Source organism: Olea europaea, chromosome 10, assembly GCF_002742605.1.
Source record: "Olea europaea var. sylvestris chromosome 10, O_europaea_v1, whole genome shotgun sequence".
NCBI classification, from domain to species: Eukaryota; Viridiplantae; Streptophyta; class Magnoliopsida; order Lamiales; family Oleaceae; genus Olea; species Olea europaea.
In genome coordinates, this window is record NC_036246.1 from 36,988,108 (window position 1) to 37,014,688 (window position 26,581).

Below are 26,581 nucleotides of genomic sequence, written 5' to 3' on the forward strand. Positions count from 1 at the left end.
GATTGGGTACTTTATGTGACACAAATTGAAGGTTAGGTAAAGTCTAAAAAAATTTAAAAGGTTAGGGAACACTGCTGCAATTTTCCCTTAAATTTTACATTAACTTTGATATTTTTGTGAGGTGGCATTTTTTGACACATTGATATTCACAACATTTTAAACAATCGATGTCAGAAATTTTGACAATACTTGGAGCGTCAAACTTAGCCCCGTTTAGTAGGAATTAAAAGTATATTTTTAGCAAATTTTAAATGAAGTTGATGAGATGTGGGTTGAAAAGTTGTGGATTCCATGAAATTTATGGTTAAAATTAATTATTGATTTTGATTTAAATTAAAATTTTGATTTTAATTTCCACCAAACAAAAATTTAATATACACCAAGTGTGTACGACTAGTTTAATCCATAATAAATCACAATTAAATATAGAAACAAAATTTAGCCCTCGTTTGTTTCTCATTATTTGTTCATTAAAATGAAAAATATGATCATTATTCATCACATCAAACCATCATATTAGACTTTCTATCTCTTATGTGGAGCTCGTAACGAGTATTTTTTCATTCTCATTTTTACATTAATGTGTACTAAACGGGATCTAAATAAACAAATGTCTTAGATATTATCTCACATAAATCTCTAATAGTGTGATCATTTGTGCCTTTGTTTGATTCCCATTCTTTGGTAAAAATGCATTTTTCAACAGTGTTTTGATATCATTTTCACCACACATTTTTCAATAAAATAATATTACACACAAATCTAAAATTTTTTCTTATTTTTTAACCACACATTTCATATCAATACATTATTTAAAAATTCATTCTATCCCCCAAAATGGGGCTCAAACAAGGGCTGTATAAGTTCAATTACTTTTCGGGACTACATAGGCCAAAAAATAATTTTAAGGATTAATTTGAAATTCAGAACAAACTATAGTCACCGTTGTGAAATTAATTGAAATATATTCATCAAATCCTACTTCGAACCAACAACCAGAGTTGAAGGAGGAGGAGAAGGGTGAAAGAAAGAGGATATGAGTGAAAGGACAGTACCCAGAAGGGAGAGTCCATGGGGTATGCCTGAGGGAGATCACAGGCAACCGAAACCCCACAGATGCAATGACCGCGCTGAAGATGTCATACAAGTGAGGATTATTAAAATTAAACCTTTCCTTAAACCCTTGATTTCTATCTATATGTATACATATTTGCGGATTATAAGGATATTTAGGTGTTATGTTCGTTGTTTACAGATATCTGTCTGGTATTTGTCTGATGCCATCGATTTGATGAATTCTCACTCTCTATGCTATGTTTTAGGAAGTTTAAAATTCCAATTAAAATCTCGAATATATTGAAAGAAATTATTGTTACTGAAAAGTGAAGATTGAGCTTTGCATCTAGATTGATGCAAACTCCTAAATTCCTTTTAAGGTAAGTTAAGGTTTGTTCATTTTTTCATTTCCTGACCTTACTTACTTTTCTACTGCGTAGGCATGCTTTGAAGGAAACCCATTCAAAACAGTTCCTGGGCCTTTCAAGCTATTTTGGCAGTGTATGCGTTCAAAACCCGGGTATGTTCGATATTAAACTCTTCTGCCTCTCAGTTGTGTCTAGTCATTACGTAATTGAATGTTCTCTTTCCTCGAGAATTTTAAGTTATCTCAACCCTTGGTAAATGCATTTCTCACAGATTGTCTGAAATTTTCCAGAAAAGTGTTGAATGATTATTTTTGAAGAAGGGGTTTATCAATAAGATGATTAGTTGTTAGGAATCTCTTTAACTCAATCTCTTCTAAACTAAATAACTGAAAGTTGTGATCTCAGTGTCTTGTAATTAATAACCATGAATCACATTTATCGTGCCTGTGCTTGTGTATTTCATTCTGTATTCTATCATTTTATTTTGGATTCTTAGCTGAATATTGAATTATATAACTGCTATGCAGGGAAGAGCCTACTCAGCCATTCTACTACTTGGAATTGGAGCCCCCTGTAAGAGAAGTAAAACTTGAGTAGTGACTTATGTTAGAATTTCCTAGACTCAGGTCTTAAGGTCATCATTCTGTCTTTTGAATTTCAGTTCTTGTTAGCAATGACTATATTGTGATTCGAACTTCTCATAATTGTGAATTTTTATGTTCCCTGAACAAAAGAGAAAAAAATGATGGTTAAAACTCTATCTTAGAGTAAAACACAAGATTGATGTCTCCTTTATGGATCAGAAGTTGCATAAAAAATTATCAATTTTGTATATTAGAGTTCTTGATGATTATAGCAGGAAGTACTGTCTAGTTCAATGGTTCAGTCATTTTGCTGCTCTAGTACGACTCTTTTGCGTCCTTTTTTTGCTAATTAAGCTGTACTTGCTTTCTGTTCTGCTGATAATTTTATATTATGGGGCAAGATGATTGCTTCTTTATTCCTGCGACGAAGTGATTTGGTTGATCTATGCGTTCAAAGAAGATAATATGTTTGCAGCCTATATAAAATCATTTAAAAGGCCTGTCAGAATAAAATTATCATTAAAGTTCACCTCCAGAAAAATGCTGTTCTTCTTGGCAATTTGTTAACTTCATTATTAACAAGGAGCGTAAGTGCCTGTCAAACCTAAAAGATTTTCTCTTGAACAAGATTGTAATAACATAGTCAGAAATCACAATTGGGGTTGCCTTGTTTGATGCTCTTATTCATCTGTTCAAATGCATGTTTGACAAAGCCCAGAAAGAAGTAAAGTAATTCTTTGTTTCCAAACATATTTAGATAATTTACCTTTTTCTTCTTAGGTTACTATCAAAAATAAAAAACTTACTTATTTCTCACTTCAAATAATAAAAAACACTGTTCATTTCAAGAATTACTTATTAAATAAATTTTAAGCGTAGCCAAACATGCTCTAGAGGTTCAGGTTAACAACTTCACTATCTAGAGATTTTCTTAAATTCAGCTGCTAATTGTCACCATGGACATGTAGTCTATGCCTCTTGTGATCTAATTGTGCTGCCATTGGCTGTCTATCAGTGTCTTTTGGGTAATGGCTTGGCACAATTGAGGTTTCACCCATTTGCTTGCATAGTTATTCGATATGGAAAATGTTCTTTTTCATCTCACCATCAAAGCGACATTTTTATCTTTTTCTGTGAAACTTTTCTAGGTTTTGTCCAATTATATGCTATTGCTTGGGATAAGAACATCAAATAAGAATATGATCTTATTCATCTCATAGTTGTTGAAATACCAGTGAATGATTATACCTTAAGTGAAAAATAAAAGAAACTGTTTGTGTTTGTGCCTACCCGTGCATGAGGGGTATCCAAGATACACACAGAGACAAACGGAGAGAGATTTGAATACAGGACTCACTGGGTGTCATAACACGAATTCACTGGGTCCTATTGTAACTGTAAGAGATCCAGTGACTGGTTTGATACAGTCGTAAAAAACTAATTTTATCTACAATTACAGTCATTGAAAGGAGGGGATCCTTCAGGTTGGAAACTACAAATCAATAATGGGTTCTCCAACATTGAGATTACGCTCCAAATTCCATGGTAGATTAAAGAGCTTAGCTGTAATGAATTTGAAGATCTTATTCACGTTAACGTTGTAGGTTGCGCTCGAAAAGAACACTATTGCGTTCAGTGCCTTTGCATACGCTCTTGTCTGTTTTTATACTTACAACTCGTGTTAGTATTTTATAATTCGAATCTTGAGAGCTTTTGGTAGTCGGAGTAGAATTAGCTGATACAAAAGAGACAGTTGACTCTTTGTGAAGGAATCTGTGTTGATTTCATGAAAAAGTTTCCAATTTCTATATGAACATATGAGTGCTATTTTTCATTTTTACCTGACTTGTTATTGTCCACTGCAAATCTATTGGTAATTGGACGAAATCATCGAACTTGGTCCCTGTTATTACTGGAATGGCTATCTGCAATATGATCATAGAAGACATCATACAAGAACACATTGTAGGCAAAGAAACAAATTGATTATAATTAAATTTGTTTTACCTGATTCCATTTCTTGGCTTGTTGAAACCATGGAATTACACTGCAATCACGGAAAAGTCCATTTTTGTTACTATATAATTAGAAATAAATTCTAAATCCCTTTCTTTGTTGATAATTGAGATATTGCCTATTCAAGGTGCACCGACTTGTGAGATCGAACATGAATAACATTGCTACTGAATCCTTACAGTTACAGGCTGCTGGAATGTTGTTATTGCCTGTATTGTTAAATTTTCAATCAAATATTGGTACCCAAATGAGATTTTTTTGTCTCTTGATATTTGCATATACAAGAAACTTTGTGAGTTCTTGTTGTATACCTCCCACTTCCCAGATAATATGAGGAATATATGCCCCTTTAACACACAATGTTTTGTCCACCACTTTTGCTTCCAAATTCTTCAAGCCCGTTTTCTCTCCCGCTCGAAAAGAACACTATTGCGTTCAGTGCCTTTGCATACGCTCTTGTCTGTTTTTATACTTACAACTCGTGTTAGTATTTTATAATTCGAATCTTGAGAGCTTTTGGTAGTCGGAGTAGAATTAGCTGATACAAAAGAGACAGTTGACTCTTTGTGAAGGAATCTGTGTTGATTTCATGAAAAAGTTTCCAATTTCTATATGAACATATGAGTGCTATTTTTCATTTTTACCTGACTTGTTATTGTCCACTGCAAATCTATTGGTAATTGGACGAAATCATCGAACTTGGTCCCTGTTATTACTGGAATGGCTATCTGCAATATGATCATAGAAGACATCATACAAGAACACATTGTAGGCAAAGAAACAAATTGATTATAATTAAATTTGTTTTACCTGATTCCATTTCTTGGCTTGTTGAAACCATGGAATTACACTGCAATCACGGAAAAGTCCATTTTTGTTACTATATAATTAGAAATAAATTCTAAATCCCTTTCTTTGTTGATAATTGAGATATTGCCTATTCAAGGTGCACCGACTTGTGAGATCGAACATGAATAACATTGCTACTGAATCCTTACAGTTACAGGCTGCTGGAATGTTGTTATTGCCTGTATTGTTAAATTTTCAATCAAATATTGGTACCCAAATGAGATTTTTTTGTCTCTTGATATTTGCATATACAAGAAACTTTGTGAGTTCTTGTTGTATACCTCCCACTTCCCAGATAATATGAGGAATATATGCCCCTTTAACACACAATGTTTTGTCCACCACTTTTGCTTCCAAATTCTTCAAGCCCGTTTTCTCTCCCGGAATACTTGGTCTACTCTCCTTTTTTTTTTTTTTTGGTAAATATAAATTTCTATATATTAAAAATCATATTTAAATACTTCAGGCATACCCAAGCTAAACAAGAACAAAAGATGTATTAACGATAAGATCTAAAGACCTAATGCTAGAGACTTAAAATGAATCAAAACGTGAGGATACAATAAAAACATGACTTTGTATATATGTGTTTTGATCCGTCTCATTATGTATCAATGTGTGGTCTAATACTTGGTCTACTCAAACAAATGAAACCAAGTTAACCAACATTAGAAATATTCTCACATGTTTGGAATGTTAGATTGGACACGATAGAAGAACTAACCAAAAAACTTGTCTTGCTAATTTGACCATCACCCAAGAGACTGATTTTCAAAACAACTAGATCCGAAGAATCGTTGTCATGATTGCCGCAACGGCGTAGTGGTGAGGCCATGTAGGTGGAGGACAAGCCAGCCCTATCCACAAGAGGCAACGTAGAGGAAGAGATGGTAACAATGGTTGGCAATTGTCTATAACGAACGGATGACCTTCGGATCCAGCAAGCAAGGAATCGTTTCCAAAGCGAGTTGAGATACCACCCGAGAATCAAGACCGAGAGAGGATTCTTTTCTTGATATTGAAGTGAAGCATTTTTCGGCAAAGCTGAGTCATTTTCACGTTATGTTCTAGAGAGATGGCCTCAGAGGCAACTTTGTTTGGTCATAGCTTTGCCTTGTCTTCTACCTCGTCATGTGATGTCGCATATTTTCTTCCTAATTGTGAGGTACATTCTTCTTTATCATTGAAAATTCAGCAAAATTTTAATGGCTATTTTGGTGGGAGTAATGGTGCCCTTGTCGTTGTGGACATGAGTTGACCGATATATTTTGGGAACCCCACAGTAACTTCATTCTCCAGAATTTGACATATAAAGACGTATCGGAACGAACTAGTCTAGAAAAAAATTGCTACGTCCAGTGCATGTTATTCTAAGCATATATTTTTAAAATAAATAATACAAGTAAGATACTTAATTTTTATTTTATTATCATACAATTTAAGTAATTTTTGGCTTAGCCAAATATGCTACTAGTTTAATGTGGAATTTAGGTGATGCCAAATCACATTTTATGCATTACGAATAGGGTCATGGTAGAAACATGTTAAAAACTTAGATGTGAATGCGATGGAAACACTAGTGTGGATGTAGATTTTGTAATGAATCTTGAGAGGAAAAAGTGGATCACGCATATACGTGTTCAACAGCACAAATCTTTGGTGATTTAGGGAAAATGATTGAAATGAACCTCGCCTACACCCCATATTTATGGTACATCTATACTCAATTGTAAGTGAAACTAGGGGTGATAAATAAGTTGAGCCGCTTGTCGGCTTGTAGGCTCGCCAGGCTCGTCGAGCTCGTTTGGAGAGAAGCTATAGATCTAATTAGAGCTCATTTTTTTAACAACCTGGGCTCATTTGAGTTTGTGGTTACGAGCTCACTAGCTGGTTCGTTTGTGCTCATGGGCAATTTAGCTCATGAGGTCCACGAGTCAAAGGGTTAAGTCAATCCTAATATTTGGACACAAGCCAAGCACGATTCGTCCATAGTACCAGGCCAGGCCGAGTTCGGGTGTGCTCGATCCATTGTCACCTGTAAATGCAACCAATTAGTCTAGTTAGTTGTTCAATAGAAAATTGCTGTTTGTACAATATTTGTTTGACAGCTTTTTTCACGATTGTCTTTCAAAGGAGAGGTCCACGATTATTGTAATCGTGGATCACACCCACTTACATGTGTGTATGCTGTGAAAAAAATTGTGAATAATTGATGTACTTATAATATCTTTCTTGTTCAATAATAGAGTAGGAGTCAAATTTTTTGACTTTTGACATTCGAATTTTATGTCATAAATTTTTTTCGAGGACGTAACATTTTTTAAGATTATAATTCTAATGTCATGTGTCCAGCATTTGTCATGTAGGCATCAGTAAATAACATTCTAATATGAATGTGCAGTCCATTGCTTACAGAAAAAGTATCCATTCTATTCATTTATTCGTTCCTAAATTAGTGAATTTATAAAGAACATATGAGTAACTAACTGCTTTTACTTCACAACTTTTAGTAGGTTAAATGTTTGTTGGTGCATCTTTAATTAATTGATTAGTCAATAGGATACAGTAAGTGTTTAGTTGGTTGTGTGTATGCATTAAACAATAATTACTTAAATTAGTATTATCATTGAAAAAGCACTAGACATTCATAAATTCATAAATAATGACTTACCATTTAATTACAAGTTGTACATACATCCTCAGAAACTGAGAATGTAATGCTACATAATGGGACCATTACTACTAACTAGCATATAGCTAAGGAAAAACAAGAAAAATCTTTCTCATGGTGGCGAGTCATATTGTCCATCAGATACTTGACTCAGTTGACTCTTCAAATCACTATTCTTCCTTCTAAGAATCTCCTTAATTTCAACTTCTTTCTTATCGACAAAATCAATCAGGTCCTTGAAGCTCTTGGTGGCAAGGATGCGTCTACTAGGACGTGTTGTTGCAGGTTCAGCTTCCTCGATGTCTTGTTGCTCCATGTCTCCACTATATCTATTGTACTGCCCATAAACCCTGCAGAAAAAGACTATCAATGCAATGAAGCAGGAAATTCCACATATAAGAAACAGGCCCCAGAAGCTCTCGAGGGAAAGCCGGCTCTCGCCTACTTGCTTGGCTTGCACAGAGCATTCATTTTGCGTCAGCCATTTATCATGGATTCTCTGAAGCTCTCCATTTTCTGAAAGTTGAAGGATCGCAGTTGACAGATCAATCACCAATGGAGAATCCTGTTGAAATGCCTGCATGATGAATTCCATAACTAGTTTTAGATAACATCTCACTGCAAGGTGAATGTACAAACTGCAAACTACATGGCTAAGCTTTAAAGTAACCCTTTAAGTTCTTTTTCTTGTTTAATATTGTCGAGCACTGTCTAATATACCTTCCCACACAAGCCAAGGAAAATAGTAACTATAAAATACTTACAAATCCCCATCCTTTTTTAGTAAACTCTTGTCCCACAATACTGAATATGCACTTCGTGTTGGCCAAGAATAGCTCAATATAAGGAAGCTCATCAACAATGGCAGCAACCCCACCACGATTTGGACCTAGCTGAAGGGCATTAACGTAGTCATCTTGGGTTTTCAATATTCGAAGCCTCGACTCTGCAATGTTCAACTCATCGATAAGATAATTATATGCAAACGATCCATCTTGGATCCCTATTGGATCATAACTGGTTATCAGACTGTCAATCCCTTGAATTCGTGAAGTCAACTGCTGCACTGTGAGAATTGATGTCAAACTAGCTGTATAGCTTGAATTGATAATTAACACCACAAAAAGCCACAATATCAACACCAAACGTCCCAGAGTGCTTATGGTGTTTTCTTCTGCATGAAATCCAATTCAATTGGAGTGTTAGGAATCTCAAGCAGGATTTTGCTGTCACTTAGCAAAATAGATTGATAGAATGTACTTACTATGTGAAAAAAACATTGTTGAGAAACTAAACCTGAAAGATTGAGTTACAAGTTAGTATACACCCTTCAAAATCAAATTCAAGTCAAGTCGAAATTCATTGGGTTCAAATCCAAATCATCTCACAAAGAAGAAACTCTAGAATAGATTCACTAGTAACTGTGCATAGCTCTTTCTTAGGATACAGGGCAAGGGACAACTTCTACATACAACTTAGTACCTAGATGTTAGTCTTGGGTCTTGACAAGTCTAGAGACACTAACCAAAAGACGAGATACTAACCAAAAGACTGTTATGAGCTGTTGCCGTGGAGGACCTCGAAATTCAGGATTCGTTCGGTGCTCAAGAATCCAAACGACAGATCCCACGAAAAGAAAAAATAACCCAGTTAGGCACCACATTTGCCAAGAAAATGGCTTGAGGAATGCCCATGGACTGGATTTAATCTCTTTGACAGGAACCACTACAACAAGCCCTGATTCCATGTAAGGCTGCGTAAAGTCCACAATTCTTGTCCTATTTGTTGTAATAGTAACATCCCCAACAACTGCATCATATTTCTGTTAAAACAAAGCAAGTAAAATAAGTTACAGTCAAAGGTAAAAACATTATAGAAACTTCTGACTCTCCACCGCACAAGTATTAAGAGGAGCTATTTAGATATTGCAGAGAGCAGCTTTGCAAATGAAGTGGATACCACAAAGAGCACACACAGACGTGAGAAGAAACATCTGAGTCTGTGCAACAGATTAAATTTGTGGAAACATAGAGTAAGTACTCCTGCATAAAAGGCAGACAAATTTATTAGATTTCATAACCTAAGTCTGATATAGTTTAATAGTTCGTCATTTTACTCGAGCAATATGAGGAGTGAATTTCCGCTGTAACATTCCTTTAAAGAGCAAAAACAAAAATTGTACGTGAGCTGAAATAGTTCCAAAGAAAGAAATTATAATCTTACAACAGAACATGTAGTCATGTTAACATTATGACTACAGTCTAGGCCAATGAATTAAGCAAAATGGTAGGCAAGATTGAATAGAATTCCTTCCTAAATTCAATGCAGTCTTATTCTTATTTTGAGTATTCAATAATGGCATGTTCGGCACAAAATACTGAAATGGATGGAAAGTACAGAGGACAAGATATTAGCTTTTTTTCTTCTTTTAATACTTCCCTGTGCTGGACAATCCTCTTTACCAAACAAGACATTAGCACTTTTCATTTCTTGTCATCACTCATTTACAAATTTCTTTCATTTCCCAAGTTATATTAGGAACTTACTTTTTGTACTGCATAAAATTAGGAAGATAGTACTTACATTTTGAGCAACGCCTTCCACAAGGCTGTTATATGAAGGGTTTCTTCTACCATCACCATACAAGATGTATTGATGAGGAACAGGATAAGGCAACAATTGTATGGCTGCTTCAAAAACGTCAATGCAATATCCTTTGGCCCCTAATGGTCCTTCGTCTTTAGTCACAAATTCTGGATAAGTAACCTGATGAGGTACTGCAATTCGCAAAGGCCTCCCATTATCGGGAAACACCCATCCACGAGGCTTTGTTGTAGTTCCTCCTGGCCATATTACATCGTAAAGATGTTGATTACTCGTGGAAGTGTTGGGGAGACTTGTATATAAAATTTCTGGAGCATCAATCGAGAAACCTGAGTAATTTGACCAATAACCAAGGTTGCGTAACCCAGTTCCCGCAATGTTAATGACGTCGAATGCTGGATGAATCAAATTATTATCTGTATCAAACTTAATTTGTCCACTTACACCTGTGAAATCCATTGCAGTAAGTATCTGAAGTAACTCCGAGCCTTGATCGAAAATTCGAAGTCCTGTTAGATTCAGGGAACTTCCATTGGTATCTTGCAATTTGGGGTCATCAGAAAAACTCACAACTCCACCCTCGTTGAAGAATATATCAAGAGCTCGAGCAAGTAACCACACAGAATCATATGCGTACTGAGCGTAAGAATTAAAGTTCAGGGTTTCCTTATTCTTCAAATTTTTCCACCAAGAAGTAAAATTTGTTTTCAGATCAGAATCTGGGGTATGACGGCGGAGTGCAATAACCCCTTGTATAAAATCCATTCTATTGGGACTAGTGGATACTAAAGGATCTAGAAGAGAAGGAAGCCAATCAGTAGCAATCCAAACATGACCTGTGTTCATCATTCCGAGACTCTTAGCTGATGAAAAAATTGTAAGACCAGAGTCGGGATTTACATGTACCACAAAAACACGAGATTCCATCAAGTTTACTTCAACCAATACGCTGTAAATGTCAGTTATTGAAGCTCCAGGAGGCAATGCAGCTTTGTAAGAAATCTTAGCACGGTTCTTATTAAGTGCATCATCCAAAACCGAAATCCCATTTCTACCATAATCATCGTCAACAAAGATGGCAACTACTTCTCTCCATCCAAAATGCTGCACCAAATCAGCAATTGCATACATCTGGAAATGATCACTTACCGTAGTACGGAGGAAGTATGGGTACTGCAGAGAAGAAAGAGTTGGATCTGTAGCCCCGAATGACAAAAGTGGCACCTGAAGTTCATTCACGACATGTGAAATAACATGGGCTATTCCAGAGGACTGTGGGCCAATTGCAGCAACCACTCCTTTACCCATCAACTGCATAGCTACACAAGCAAGGATCCTCTGTCAAGCTTTTCTCATTTTTCATTATCAAAATATTACCAGGCAAGAAAGAGTGTGCTGAACTTGTAATGCATTTTTAACTTCACAACAAACAAAACCAACATCATTTCTACATATATGAGTAACAAATAAATAGATATCTTCCCACTAGAACTGAAGTTCTTTTGTAACATTAAAACTAAGCAGCTCGAAGATGTGACAGACAGGCAAAGTAGAACATTGTAGTTGTCTTCGTCTTTCACGTATTCCTGTTTTGGTTCATCTAAAGCATAATAGAAACACCTGCTATCATGCATCAACTTGAATAAAAATTGGGAAGTCATAAGAATTCCTGGGAGTTTATCTTTCCAATAATGGTCCATGAAGTAGAAGAACGTTCTACATAAAAAACAAACATACTATTTCCCTTTACCATTATGCTAGCAAAAAGAGGTAAAATTTCTTCTTCATAAAAATATGTGGAGAGCAGAGTGGAGACAAAATAATTCATGTCGACTAGAACTTCAGCAATTGGACCATGGATTTGCTGTGCTGATGAATTTCATGTGTTCAATCAATGCCTTAGGTGTTGATTCATGTCTTGCAGTATGAGAGGTTAGTTTTTATACTATCAACAAGACTCTCATCATGAATAGACATAATGATAATCAAGAAATTGCCTCCAAAACTAATTAAAGTAAGGAGTAGACACAACTTGAGGAAGATTTCTCTTGTGAACCTAAGCTATACAAGATAGTGAAAGATATCATTTAAAATATTGAACTGTTCGAGGGTTGTTCACCTGGTGTCGTTACTCGTTAAAAGACAAAAAAGTTATACTAACTAGATATATTACCTTCAATGGTTCCAAGAAATCCATTGCAATCAGTATCCTGCAGAATGAGGTTAATCTTTGTGCCATTAAGAATGGTAGAATCAGAATTGACATATTCAATTGCCCCGAGAAGAGCTGGCTTTGCTGATCGTCCAATAGTCGAATTGAATGTGAACAAAGCTCCAATATTCACCACCCTTGGTGTAGAAGGAGCACTATCATTTTTAGTCATGCCAATGGCTTCCGTAGACACCCATACACAAAAATTCAACAACAGCAATGCTCTCCTCACATGTACATGGAACTCCATTTCCAATAAAGCCAGAAAACTATTGATTGATTCTTCAAATCAACTCACCATCATATCAAGAAATTAAGCACCCGATACCTTTACATGCCTAGTCAAAGTATAATCCCAATCTCCAATCAAGAGAGGTAGGTTCATCACTATTCAATTACAAAAGTACAATAATCAACATGAATTATACATAAAATCAGCTTCCAGCCTTAGTCACTAAATACCAACATGGCCAAAGCAATGGTAACACAATTTCCTGAACAGAAACAATAAGTAACTTTTTTTTTCCCCCTGTTCTGAACTTCTAAGTTTAGTAAAAATTTTGGTTTAGTACCAAATCATGCACCAGCACAAATGAGCAAAATTTCTAATAAACTGGAATAAAAACTTGTATATTAAGTTTAAGGAAACATATTTACTTATATTAATGCATACGTGGATAAATAAATGAACTGTGCAAAGAATCTAAATATAATCAGCAACTGCATATGATTGCTGGGTGGCCATATATATTACCAGAAGAGCATTCATCAATACAGAGCTCAAAAGCCCACCAGTAAGATTCTAAAATTGAGGTTTGCAGCTAAATATGCTTAAGAGTATGCAGAAGAATATTACTATTATTCAAAGGAATCAAAGCATAACGTGTTATATATCTAATATTTCAAATTGACTGTATATTTATAAATATAATGTTCAAACAAAAAATGCTGAAGCAATGAACACTAAAATCTTAAAAATGGCATCGAGCAGGGTCCAGTTAAATGCTGGGTACTTGTTCTTGTTTTTATTCCCAACTCGAATCCTTGGGATGCCCGGTAGATGGTTATCTTCGCCCTATAAAATCAAAATTCAGATTGAGAACATCTCTAAAAGACAATCTAAATGTAAATTGTTCCTTCTTTTTTTTTTTCATTTTTTTTTTTGAAGGAGCTGGTGCTTAAAAATAAGTTAAAAAAGAAAGATAGTCAAATTAATATCCTATTTTTTAAATTATTCAAACCTCACTTGATTGATAACCAATATTTGAAAATTCTCTACATATATATTTTCAATTCCATATTTACAAGATAAATATGATTGTTGATTGGCAATTAATATATAAAAAAATTATGTCAAATTAAAATATAAAAAAGAAACAAATATTTCTGGAGAAAAACAAAATAAAAAGTCAAAATAGACTGCGTTATTATATTACATAGAAATTTTAAGTTTCTAAATTTAAATTTGATATTTATAATTCATCAAATGTTCTTTTATAAATAAATTAATCTTTTTAATATATAATCTCACATATGTAAAACTGGCTGACGAGCATGTTTGGACAGTGCTCGCCACGGCCGCCTACACAGGTTTTAGACTGGGGGTTATTTAAGATCAGGTGGTTGCATCCTGCCCCTGTTTGGTACAACTTCTTTATTTTTTTTAAAATTTATTTTTAATCACAAATACTTTCGATAAAATAATTTTACATGTAGATCCTTATTTTTTTATTTTTTTATTTTTTTACTACTCATTCTTAGAAAAAAATATTTATTTTTCGCTAAATCTATTCTCAAAATCTATGTTAAACATTTTACATTCATTTTTTATGTTGTAAATGTAACAAAGGTCTTCCATATTTGTTCATTGTCATATTTTATGTTCCTAACTTTTCTTTATTGCATTTTTATTCTCAACATTGTATTGCCTTCAAATAATATGTTAGGAGAGCATAAAAAAAAAAAAAAAACCTTATTTGCCCCATAATATTTTTAAATAGTAAAAAAGTTTATAGAAGTCGAGAAAATATTTGTCCCTTCATGTCAAAGCACACCAATAGAATATTTGGATAAAAATTATTATTATGTGCAAGATGCGTAGTTAATTGAAGGTTAAGGATAAAATATGACCCAAAAAACAAAAAAAAGTTGGAGTCACAAGTGTGTCAAAAAATAAAGGTAGAAACATTCATCGCAATTAAAATGTAATACAATAAATAAAAAATGTAGTGCGAATATTATCATCCCTTATTAAAAGGGGTTGCCTAAGCGCTTTGTTGAATTTTACTCTTAAGTACCATGCAAAATAGTAGCTTATTTGAGAACACTAATTTTTGAATTCAAGTGTTCCTGTAAGCTTTAAATAAAATAAATTGTTCATTTGAGTTTAATGAGCTTATGATATCATATTAGGCCTTCGTTTGAATTTTCTTTTAGTTGCTAAAAATTATAAGTTGGTAAACACGAGTGACTGGTAAATGGGTGGTAATTATGGTTCCTATGAAATTGTGTGATTAATATTAATACTTTACTCTGAGAAATAACTTTTTAGTAATTAAAAAGAAGTCCAAACAAATGCTAAATTTGGAGTTCCATTTTAAAAATTCAAACTTATAAAAAGAAATAACTCAATCTCTATTTTAAATTTTACCCTTAACAGGTTGAAAAGTGTTGGAATATTAGGGTAATATGAGGATTAAAAATGTGTGAATTGGAAACGTCTCCAATAGATACGTCGATTGGACACGACCCTTCAAATGCAAATAGTGCATATCAAAGAGTTGTTTCAAATGAGTGTAACATTTTGAAATGGTGTGTCTAATGGCTGGAATTAGTTTGCCATAAGATATGACCGACCAAACACGTACAAATCTATAAATATGACCTTCCTTGTTCATTTTTCTTCACTTCAGATCAATTTCATATAATTGATTTTTAATTCTTTCCTTCTCCAATTTATGTCAAAGTAATTTTCAAATTATTTCTTAGTTTCATGGTTGATATCTTCTGCTCTAGAAGAGTACAGTCATGTATTGATTCGTCTGGCGAAATTAATATTGTGCTTTATTAATTTTGGAAGAAATATTGTATTTTGGGAGATGAACGTCCATTTGATCATGTTAGCACCTGTGTAGGGTGTGAAATCAATCTTAAAGAGATTTACATTCGCATACCTCGCTTCATTTCATCTCCTACGTACCATGGTTGTGGTAAGTTGTTACTCTATCATATTTGCGTACTCATATTTTTTATTAGCGGAATATAAATTATGCATCAAATTATTCAACAAAAAGCAATAGTGTAATACCCCGAACTTCACGTTCTACATTTGGCCAATATGATTCATGCATTACATGCTAATTACATTGTCATTTGTATCAATTTCCTGATTGCCTTCTCTTAAAACGATGCATTTGATCATCAAGGCTTTAAAATCTTTACATGGTGATAACCTTCGACTCTTCGATTTAGGTGGTGAATTTTATATTGAGCTATGATAGAAAGTTAGATTAACTAAATGTTGGAGATTGGCTTGGTAAGTAATGTAATATTTGAAAGGCCGAAAATTTGTATCAACGAAGGTTCAAGCTTTCCATTCGGCTAATCGAGGTCACCTTAAACCCTAGATAGGTAATTCACATATTTGGGACATGAGGGATGAAGTGACATTATCACAACGTAATATATATGTCTTATATGACATTATAAATATTAAGGTGCGAATTGTTGAAATCGGTTGAGAATCGGGTAAGAAATTAAATGAACGGTTGAGGAATTAGTTCTATGAAATACTTTGGGATCTTAGGACAAGCGAAATGGATTGCAAACATGTCAAAATAAGCCGAGGATACTTGGTTTGTGCCTGCAAAGATAGATATAAAATCAGATTTTGCTACAAGTGACCACCTCATGATTGAACACCTCGCGCTTGGGATGTTTGTCATTTTAGCACTCAATTCCTTCAACCTTAAGCCTCCAACATGTCCTATAAGTCCTTAGAACTTTACACAAGATATTTATAACTCTTATAAGTCACATATGGCTCCATATGGTGCAAGGGAGAAGTCAAAGTTGGCTGCAAGAAGCCACCTCCTACTTGGACAGCTCATGCTAGGGGATTTTCACTTTAATATATAATTGCTTCAACCCTAAGGCATAAATTTCGTGTCTAATCCCTAAGGACTTAATATAGGATGAATATATATCTTAAATATCATAAATGGACACAAAAATAATGGTAGAAAAGTCAAGTATTGCAGCCAAGATGACAGCTCCAGCTTAGTGACTCACCTTGATTGCTTGAGGTGGTTGCAGCCTATGACATTCTTAATCCTTAAGTAATATGCACGACTTCAACTATTTAAAGACCACTCATTTACCTCCTAGATAATATATTAGCTCCCTGAACTCGTCCCTAAGTGATTCCAAGTGAAAAGAGGGTGAAACAGCCAAAGAGAATTAGAAGCAAGAAGCTGGAATTTCTGAACAGCTTTGTTACTCCACAGTTTTGAGGTTTGTTTCTATTATTTCTTAAGGGGTTTATGATTTCTTGAACATCTGAAGTTGTTTGTGATTAATTTGGAGTGTTGTTAATGATGTTATGATGCCTAAATAGGGGTAATTAATGGCAAGAATTTGAAAGAAATTAATCTGGACAGAGATGAGGAATTGCTGGATTGAGTGATTTATACCTTGATTTTGGGATGATACTTAGTGTTTAACTTATATATATCAATATGAACGTTTTTATATGTAAGTAGGGAGTGTCAGATTCTGTCCATTTGGGTATTTAATGTGATTTCAACATTTAGATGTCCCCTAATGAACTCTTGGGCCTAGAAAATATATCCTAAGGAATACTAGGTTGTTGAAAACAATTGGATGACGTTGACGTTCATAATTGGACTCGAGAGATAGCGAGACTTATTGGATTAGTTTGTAATGCCATCGGTAACTTGAAATGATGATTCCGTCTAAATTATTTTGGTGAGAATGGACGTATTTTGGGATTTTGTGCGTTAAGGTTATTAAATTGAGGATTCTCTTTAATATTAAATGGTAATACAGGTGATTTTTTGACTTCGAGTCAAAAAGGATATTGATCTAATCTTCATAGGAACTTGCACACACAAAGATGAAAGGTAAGTGAAAATCCATTTGCAACTACAATGCAAGAACCTAGTATATGTGACATAGTAATGTTGAAATATCTACATAACTTTGATAAGAGGCTTATAACACATAATATGGTGGTTACTATCATTGAGTATGAGATTGCGTAACCTATTGACATCGATTTTCATTTATGAGCATTTTCATATGCATGCACGACATGTAACATGATTGAAAATACTGCATGCAAAATATGATTTCAAAGTGAGTTTCATTATAAATGTTTTATTGACCACTACTAGGGCACCGAGGCATGTGAGGCATGCTTATGTGATATGTTTAGCATTGCGGGTGTTACTTCCTGGGTGATTGCAAAGGTAGATAGGGGATGGGCCTTTAGTGATCACGGGAGGGCGGACCACTCGACTATGCCCTTGTTATGATTATTGGCGCTGCCAGGTGGGAGACTTCTTGGGTGATCATAGGGGCAGTCAGGGGATGGGCCTTTAGTGGTCACGAAAGGATGGTCCACTTGTCGGTGTCGATTTCATACTGGCCATTTGATTATTGATATTGATATTATGCAGAGTTCTATCCGGTGCATAGTAGGTGGGTAAAGGGCCCAATGAAATGAAAGATTTCAAGTGAAATGATTTCTAGTCGACTTTGACGAACATTGAAATATGATATTTTTATCGTGATATTTAAAGTAAATGGTATGGTGTCATATGTTGTTATTACTCATGTTCAGGGCATGCATGATTTTGCATACTAAGCATTAGCTTATGTAGTTCTTGCATTGTAGGTGAACATGGAACTACATAGAGAGCATGGCTAGCTGTGGAGCTCCTACAGGATTCCAGAGTTCGATGTACATGGATGACGACCTGTAGGGTTATTTTGTAGGCTGCCATCTGTAGGGTTATATTTTGGAATCCTATATAGTGTACTTTTGAAATGGCCTATAGACATGTTTATAAGCTCAGAATATATATGTTGGATTATGGCGATATGATTTTGGGTTTCGATATGTTTTATGATCGTGTCACAGATGATTAGAAGTTAACAAACTCAAAAAAAAAAAATATGTAAAATTCTATATCTAGGTTGTGTATAGATATCAATGTTAATTTAGGGGTGTGACAAATAGTACGACATTTCACCTTTAAAAATAACCAAATTAGTCTTTAACATATCTATATAATTCGATTTATTAATAAAAGATATTTAATTATTTGTCAAGACATAACTTATTCCTCACATGTTCAATTTTGTAAAACCAAATTTTCAACTTAAATTAGTAGCTAGAAACTTCAAACGAGTCATATTCATCTGAGGTACATGCAAACAAATTAGTCGAAATTTAGAGGGAAGAAATCTTGATTTTGGAGATTGATTATGCAATTATAATAAGAGGTTTCCAAATAATGTGTTTCTTCTACTAGGTCAATATATTAAAGATGAACAATGCAGTTTTCCAAAATTTTATTTTCTTAATTAATTTTTAAAATAATAATAATAATAGTTAGGCATAGTGAACCAAAAGGCCACAAACAATAGGTGATTGGCATCAAAATAATATCGATGGCTTTGTGCAAAATTAGGGTCGCACATTTTACTAGAATAATGTTAGTATTAGTGATATTTAACATTAATTTTAAGTGTCAATACAAGTGATATTAAACAATAGATTAGATTAAATATATGGATATAGACACATTTAATTGATTTGATCTTATATTCACACATAGATTGAAGTTAAACACCACTTATACTATATAACATTACTTTTAATTTATTATGACCGCAGACTTGGACCTAATCTCTTAAACTTGGGACTGTCCAAACTCATTTTTCACATTTACCATGGCTCTTGGGTGATTTACTTGATTGAGTCTTATTTAGTTAAATGCCAAAGAATGAATAATTTATATTTTCGTGAAATTATTAAGTAGAGATAAATAATGTTTGCTACGAAGAAGTAAAGAAAAACGAAAAAAGGGGCTCAAGATGATAATTCAAGTATTGGTACCTCCCGTTCCCCCACTTCCCCTTCAAAAAAGGGCCATTTTTCTTGAAATTTTCACAATTTTTTTAATCGATATTCGCATGTAACACCTCAACTAAATATATAACTTGACATTTAAGAAAGTGTATTCAATTAAGACTTCTAATGATTTTTTGGAATTTAGAGAGTTTAGGTTTATTCATAGTAAATCTTTTTAAGACTATTTGAAAGTATTGGTGTATTCATTTGAGACTTTTATAGACTTTTAAAAAGTTTCTAAATCACAATGTATTCAATTAAAACTTTTTAAAAATTTCTATAGGTCTCGGAGTATTTAAATTTTAATGATTTTTAGAAACTTTTATTAAAGTCTACAAGGTACTAACTTTTAAGCGAAAAGTATTAAAATAAAATCTCAAAAATTATCTCTCATTAATCACAAGATTTTGGAAGACTTTCACAAAAAAAGAAAGAAATTAATATATTTTTTAATATTTCTCTTCCACGAACATTAGAGTTATGAATAAAATTTATTTTTTTTTCTATTGATTATATGTGTTTCTATTTTTCTTTTTCTCTCTTATTGTTTATATCTGTTTTCTAATAAAAAATTAAATTAGATTTTTATAATTTTTTTTCTTTTTTCATTATTTTTTGTGAAAAATATTTATTTTTAATTAAATTATAAAATTTTATAGAGACAAAATTATAATTAAATTTAAATATATTAATTTTTTATTTATTCTTTAAAGGTATACTATATTAATAATACATAATATTAAATTTTTTTTATCGATTATTATTTATTTAATTAAGGTTTTAAATTTTAATTCTTTAATTTTTATTTATTTTTTAATTATACGAAAAATTGTGAAAAACAACACCTCGTATGTGATAAATTCAAATTATTGTAATATATCCATGTGAATTCTATTACAAATGAAAGTTTTCAAAAATCTTTTGAATTCTATAAAATTTATAAAAGTTTTAAAACGAAAGTCCATAGAAGTCTACGAAAAATTCCCACTAATTTTGTACAAATTTATATAAAATCCACAAATTTCACAAAGTTATCACTTAAAAAGTCTATCAAAATTTTCAAAAGTCCCAATTGAATACACTCTCGTTAAATATGAATTTTTTAAAACTACATAAGGTATTCACGTAGAGCCGGCTCCAGTTCTGTACAGGTAAGACATTTGCATGAAGTCCTACATTAAGGCGATGTCCTAAAATTCTATCAATAGCAGCAATGGATCCACTCAAACGAATTTTCTACTCTTTCATTTTTTCAAAAGACTACACTCTCACTTCATCTTTCTCGAATCTATGGTTAAGACATTGCACGACACCCTACAGTGTTTGATTATATTTATTTTTCATAGAAAATATCAGTTTTCCACCCAAATTCCTACTTAGAGTGTTTGATTGCTATTTTTTTTCCATGAAAAACATTTTCCAACTTTTGAAAATATGCCTAATTTTCCTTGTTTTTAAGGAAATTATTTTCCTTGGGTAGAGGTGGTTTTTATTTTCCACAAAAGATGGAAAATATTTTCTTTTCTAAGTGATATTTTCCATGTCAATCAAACACACTCTTAATGTTTGTTTCTGTCCCGACATTACATGCTTGTTTCCATTATGACTCGATTTGCGTCAGAGATATTCTCCAAATAACATTTTTATACTACATTGACAGAAATCCACATGAATACCTACCAAAGCCTCATTTTCTTCTCAATTTCACTCTCATCTATATTTAAACCTTGGCATATATTTCTTGTTTTACAAACAAGAAATATAATGTGTGACACAGATGAAATGAGATCTAGAAAATCACCATTGCAGCATCAAAAACATAAAGTTTTTCTCCTGTGGGAATGTGAACTGTCATTGGAGCAACTTCCCCATTCAATAACTTGTTCACAAGACGGATATTTGCGAAAGTTCCCCCAGCCATTATTTCATCATTACCACAACGACTGCCATAGGAGTTGAAATCCTTGCGATTAACCCCCAGGGCCGACCATAATATTTTGAGGGGCCCTATGCCAACTTTAAATATGGGGCCCTATTGAAGAAAAATCATCATATTTTACTTGAGCCTTCCTATAGAGAATGATGGGATTGCGGGCAAGACTTCCTTCTCCTGCTGTATAGGATGAACGCTTTTCCCTTTCTCATGGGGACTCAAACCAATAGAAAGATCAGCTTTAATATAATCATGAAAAATCTAATACTCATAACTAACCCCCAAAATTTGAAAAGGAAAATAACGAAATGTCAAAAGTTAACATGCAATATAAATTATAAGTGGAGTTTGGTATATTAAATTAAAATGTAATGGCAAAAGGGTTTTTTCGTTTCTTTAATCATTTTCTCACTGGAACTATTTAAAACAAAATTGAATGTGTATTTGTGTGATTTATGTAGAAAATCAAATAATGTTGACTGCGAGATACTGTATAACAAAATAATGAAAATGACGATAAAAGACAAATGAACTCCTAATTTTATATTAATTCATACTAAATTAATTTAAAACTGAGAAGTATGAACACAAACAAAGAATTATTAAATTCAAAGTACCTTTAACAAGCATCTAAAATGTTATTATCATGAGATTAAAGTAAAACAATAATAATAACAATCTATAAACTTTGTAATATATGTTTTGAAGATAAAGGACAAATTGAAAAATTTGTAAGGCTACGTAGTTATACTAGACTAATCTATTACATTGAATTTTCAAAATTTTAAGTCCACGTAAGATAATTCATTTCTCGTTTGGTTGAAAAAAATTATGATAGGTTACTGTTGGACGTGGAATTTGAAGAAACAAACAGACATTTTTGTTTGGTTAAGGAAAGAAAATGGATGTTTGGACGATAAATGGTCAAATTACTTAGAGAGAGTAATGTTTGTGATATATTTATATGATAAATAAATGTAAGTAATAAGCTTTATACCATTTATATATTTTTATGAAGATTTTTGTATTTTCAATTTTTATTAGTTTCTTGTGTTTGTATATTGATAATTTTATTTTAAAGAATTTCAGAAATTTAATTTTTGTTTTTCGTCAACCATTTAACCTTACATAATTTGGGACCCTCATCAAAATGGGGCCGTAGGCGATCGCCTATCTCGCCTATAGTTAGGGCAGCCATTGTTAACCCCATTCTCCATAAGATACTTGGCAGCTGGACTATCCTTGTGGATGCTTCCGGCAGGTGAGATGAAATCTGTTGTAATGCTATCCCCAAAGTTGAGCAGGCAGTAGGTACTCCATGTGGACCAGGAGGATCCATGGTCATACTCTTAAAGTATGGTGGCTCCTGTATGTAAGTAGAATTTGAGTCCCATGAGTATAACTTGGAAGTGGGTACCGATAGCTGATTCCACATGGGGTTCCCCTCCGTGATGGCTTCATAAGTGCTCTTGAACATATCAGGTAATACGCTAGATTGAATCGCCGAAAAACATAGTTCTCATCTTACTGGATTGTATTTGAGAACTTCAAAATTTAATAGTCAGTGAGTAAATAATAAATGCATACCTCTGCAATCTCTTCAGTTGATGGCTAGATATCCTTGAAATAGACATCCTTACCATCCTTACCTGCACCAATTGGCTGTTTCTCAAAGTCAATGTCAACCTGCAAAAGATAGTAAAATGACAAGTAAAATTTGACATCCCCTAATATGAGATTTCAGGCTAACAATAGTCACAATGGGAGGACACACCAGGCACGGATCTCAAAAATTGATATGTTCTCAAATTCATCTTATATTCAGAAAAAAGCTCCCATAAGTCCCATTTAAACCACCAACACACACAAAAAAAGGGATAAAACTAAAAGGAAAACAAATCATATATCAGCTTCCAATATAGACAAACTTGTCAGTAATTCAGTATCAAATTCGTGATAATGAACTCCCCTCCCCAACCACCATTCTTGTCTTTCTCACGATATATACATGTGAAACAATTAGAATATGTTGTTTCAATCCTGCTTATCTTACAATTAGGCCTGAATGTTTCTGGTTTAGTTCAATGATGTTCTTCATCCCTGCTAATAGAACCCACTTTCGGATGCCTAAATATATACTTTCACATTCAAATATAACTCATTTCTCAAATAACGTAGTGAAGAACTATAGCCACAAATTATTTAGCATGTGCTGACCGTGCCAGCAAGGGCTTATGCAACCACAAGAGGAGGTGAAGCAAGAGAGTTTGCTCTTGTTAGGGGATGGACACGACCCTCAAAGTTTCGATTCCCCGATAGCACAGTAGCAGCAACAATGTCTGCAAAAACATCAGATTTTCAATTAGATAGCAATAGTTTCAAGGCCACTTGAAGGACTGTAATAGATACTGAAGTTGCTGAACTTAATCAAACGTGTTTTAAGGTTTACGGCATTCACGAGAGACCAAAAGCATCTTTAAAATACCATTTTCTGATACGTCCAAATCTCCCGAGGTTCCTATGCACGTTGTGCAGCCATACGCTCATTTAAATATTTCGGTAGCTCACTTCATCATCCAGAGAACTCATATTTACTTGACGATATGCCGACAAATACTGGATCATAGTTCAAAAAGAAACATCACAAGAAATACCTCTGCTGTCGATATTTTGTTACAGCTCCAAAGCCCGAAGCAAGGCTTGTTTTTATCCATGGTTTCACCTGGCAAATTGTCACTGAGAAGTTGGCATTTAGAAGAAATGTCATATCAACCGAACAAAATTGACGAGAACACGGAAAAGCTGTAATCAAGCTCAGAAGCTTTCTTTGCAACAAGGCCTGCCCCTAGCATAACACTAGGGTTCGATGTATTTGTACAACTCGTGATAGCAGCAATTAGCAGCAATCACCATACTACGATGCTCAACCTCTGCAGGCTGTCCATGCAAGGGCGAAGCCACAAAATGATTTTGGGGTGGGCTAAAATTTCAAAATTCTAAATAAACTTACATTATAATATATCGAGTTTAGGAGATTACGCTCACCTTAGAATATATAAACCGATATAAGCACGATAAAGATAAGCAAATGTTATATATCCACCAATAAAATAAAATAAAAACAACTTAATTAGTACTATTTTAAAGAATTTTACAACCAGCTAATCCAAACATCTGAAAGTTTTGACCCAAAAAGGCAACCGAAAATATGTTAGGGTGTGTTTGATTACAATTATTTTTCATGGAAAATATCAGTTTTTCATCCAAATTCCTACTTTGGATGTTTGATTGCTATTTTTTTCCATGAAAAACATTTTCCAACTTTTGAAAATATACCTAATTTTCCTTGTTTTTAAGAAAAATATTTTTCTTCAGTAAATGTGGTTTTTGTTTTCCTCAAAACAAGGAAAATATTTTTTTTATGTGATATTTTCCATGTCAATCAAACATACTCTTATTGTACTCCACCATTCTCAAAAGACTATTTAATGTGGACTTTATACCAACACATTCCACGGCAAGTAAAGCATCCACCCAAAGCGAAACAAAGACAAGGAATTTCGAGGGTAAAAAAATTTGTTTCTTTCACGTCCATATTTGATCGACTTCTATAATATATACATAATCTTATTATTTATATATGAATAAGTTCTTTTAAATATCCTTTTTATTATAAGATTAAATATAAAATAATTTACTTATTTTGAAAGTAACATCTATTTCATGGTCAAAATTAAGTTTCTTTCGTATAAGTATGAATAAGTTATATATGAAAATATTTTTAGAACTAAAAGATTTAATTACTTTAAGCTTAGCTAAATATTTAGTGTGTCCTACTAATAAAATAAGTAATTTATTTTAGCTCTAATCAATAAAATTTTATTTATTATAAATATGTAATTAAAATTAAAATGCATTAATAAATAAAAATCTAATTTGGTAAAGTTCACATTTCATTAATATCATATTTGGATAAATGGAAGCCAGGCTAATATTGAATTTGGGCCAATTTAACTATAAAAATCCTTTTGTCCTACCACATGGGTTGGAGGCAAGGCTGGGCTTTAGCCCCCCTGTTAGATCCACCTCTGTGTCCATGGAATGAAAACTTGGCGACGGTGCAACAAACAAAGTTCCAAAATTTCACCTGGAAAAACATGTCCGACTACATTGAAAAATTCCTCAAACAATAACCAAAACTCTCCATATCACAAAAAACATCATCCTCTACTTGCCATCCACAAGCGACACGGGTTCCCAAAATTTCAACAAGGAGAACATTGACCAAACAGGGTCGAAGCACACTGATGGACCCACAGTGGGGATAGGTCAAGTGACCCACCAACATTTTTTTTTCCAGAAATTAGATTTATAGCCTCATTCCTTGGGAAATTATTTCTTGTTGATGATTTCTTTTGTATTTTCCTATGAAATGGAATTGAGATCCACTTAAGTGCTCCAATTTCTATCATGTTTTGGCGATTTTATGGTAATGGATTCATGCAATGATTTTTTTCTTTGTTTGAATTAAAATGAGTTGATAATATAACATTTAAAAATTGTTGTGAATTTTGTATTTTTTACTTGAATTGATTGTGATGGAAAAATAATTTAAATGTAAATATGTTTTTTCTTTTGATGATTACAATGTTAATGAAAGGATTATTCGAGATAAAAGCGATGAAAATGATGTTGAAAATAAAAAGAATCAATAACTTGGTGACATTTGAGATAAACATAAATATGTGTTCTTTGCAAGTTTGATCAACTCAAAATATCTGCGTCCGCCACCGTCGAAGCACACCAATCCACACAAAATGCTTGATTAGAAAGCTAATCGTTAGAATTATCGACTTCAAAGATGCTAAAAATATTACAGACATCTCCAACATCGTACATATGCTCAATGGATCCAACATAGGCCGCAGTCATACATGGCGTTTCGTTCCAGTTTCCGTTTTTATACAGTTGGTGTCAAAGGCACGGAATTTGGATTTTTCAATTGACAAGGAAAATTTGAACACGTCTAATAATAATAAGTTCAAGGGAAAATTGCAATACTGGTCCGTATTCTTTTGATTTCATATTATTGGTTGTCCTTTAACTTGTGGTTCCATCCATTTGACTGG

The 26,581-nt window shown here is 33.4% G+C and overlaps 3 protein-coding genes and 1 pseudogene across 4 annotated transcripts; 1 reads left to right on the top strand and 3 right to left on the bottom strand.

The window, feature by feature from the left end:
• The first annotated feature begins 960 nt into the window (after window positions 1–960).
• Window positions 961–2,309, top strand: LOC111402080. The gene is made up of 3 exons (XM_023030130.1): window positions 961–1,147; window positions 1,497–1,576; window positions 1,952–2,309. Exons 1-3 carry the CDS (start codon window positions 1,037–1,039, stop codon window positions 2,019–2,021), a joined length of 261 nt encoding a protein of 86 aa, XP_022885898.1. The 5' UTR covers window positions 961–1,036; the 3' UTR covers window positions 2,022–2,309.
• A 1,034-nt stretch (window positions 2,310–3,343) lies between these two features.
• On the bottom strand, window positions 3,344–5,992 carry LOC111400610 (septum-promoting GTP-binding protein 1-like). Its single transcript, XM_023028012.1, has 7 exons — window positions 5,598–5,992; window positions 4,835–4,874; window positions 4,717–4,752; window positions 4,143–4,233; window positions 4,016–4,055; window positions 3,850–3,933; window positions 3,344–3,665 (listed from the first exon to the last, which is right to left on the bottom strand). The coding sequence occupies exons 1-7, from the start codon at window positions 5,706–5,708 to the stop codon at window positions 3,501–3,503; spliced, it is 567 nt and encodes a 188-aa protein (XP_022883780.1). The 5' UTR covers window positions 5,709–5,992; the 3' UTR covers window positions 3,344–3,500.
• A 1,523-nt stretch (window positions 5,993–7,515) lies between these two features.
• LOC111402081 (glutamate receptor 3.5-like) lies at window positions 7,516–13,499 on the bottom strand. Of its 2 annotated transcripts, none has more exons than XM_023030131.1 (7): window positions 13,115–13,499; window positions 12,322–12,747; window positions 10,128–11,467; window positions 9,089–9,366; window positions 8,809–8,840; window positions 8,309–8,718; window positions 7,516–8,121 (listed from the first exon to the last, which is right to left on the bottom strand). In XM_023030131.1, the coding sequence occupies exons 2-7, from the start codon at window positions 12,608–12,610 to the stop codon at window positions 7,657–7,659; spliced, it is 2,814 nt and encodes a 937-aa protein (XP_022885899.1). In that variant the 5' UTR covers window positions 12,611–12,747; window positions 13,115–13,499; the 3' UTR covers window positions 7,516–7,656. The 2 variants fall into 2 exon arrangements, with proteins under 2 accessions (XP_022885899.1, XP_022885901.1); XM_023030133.1 differs by having other exon boundaries at window positions 7,661–7,894; window positions 7,990–8,121; window positions 12,322–13,499.
• On the bottom strand, window positions 13,064–26,384 carry LOC111400611 (annotated as a pseudogene).
• Between the last annotated feature and the right edge of the window lie 197 nt (window positions 26,385–26,581).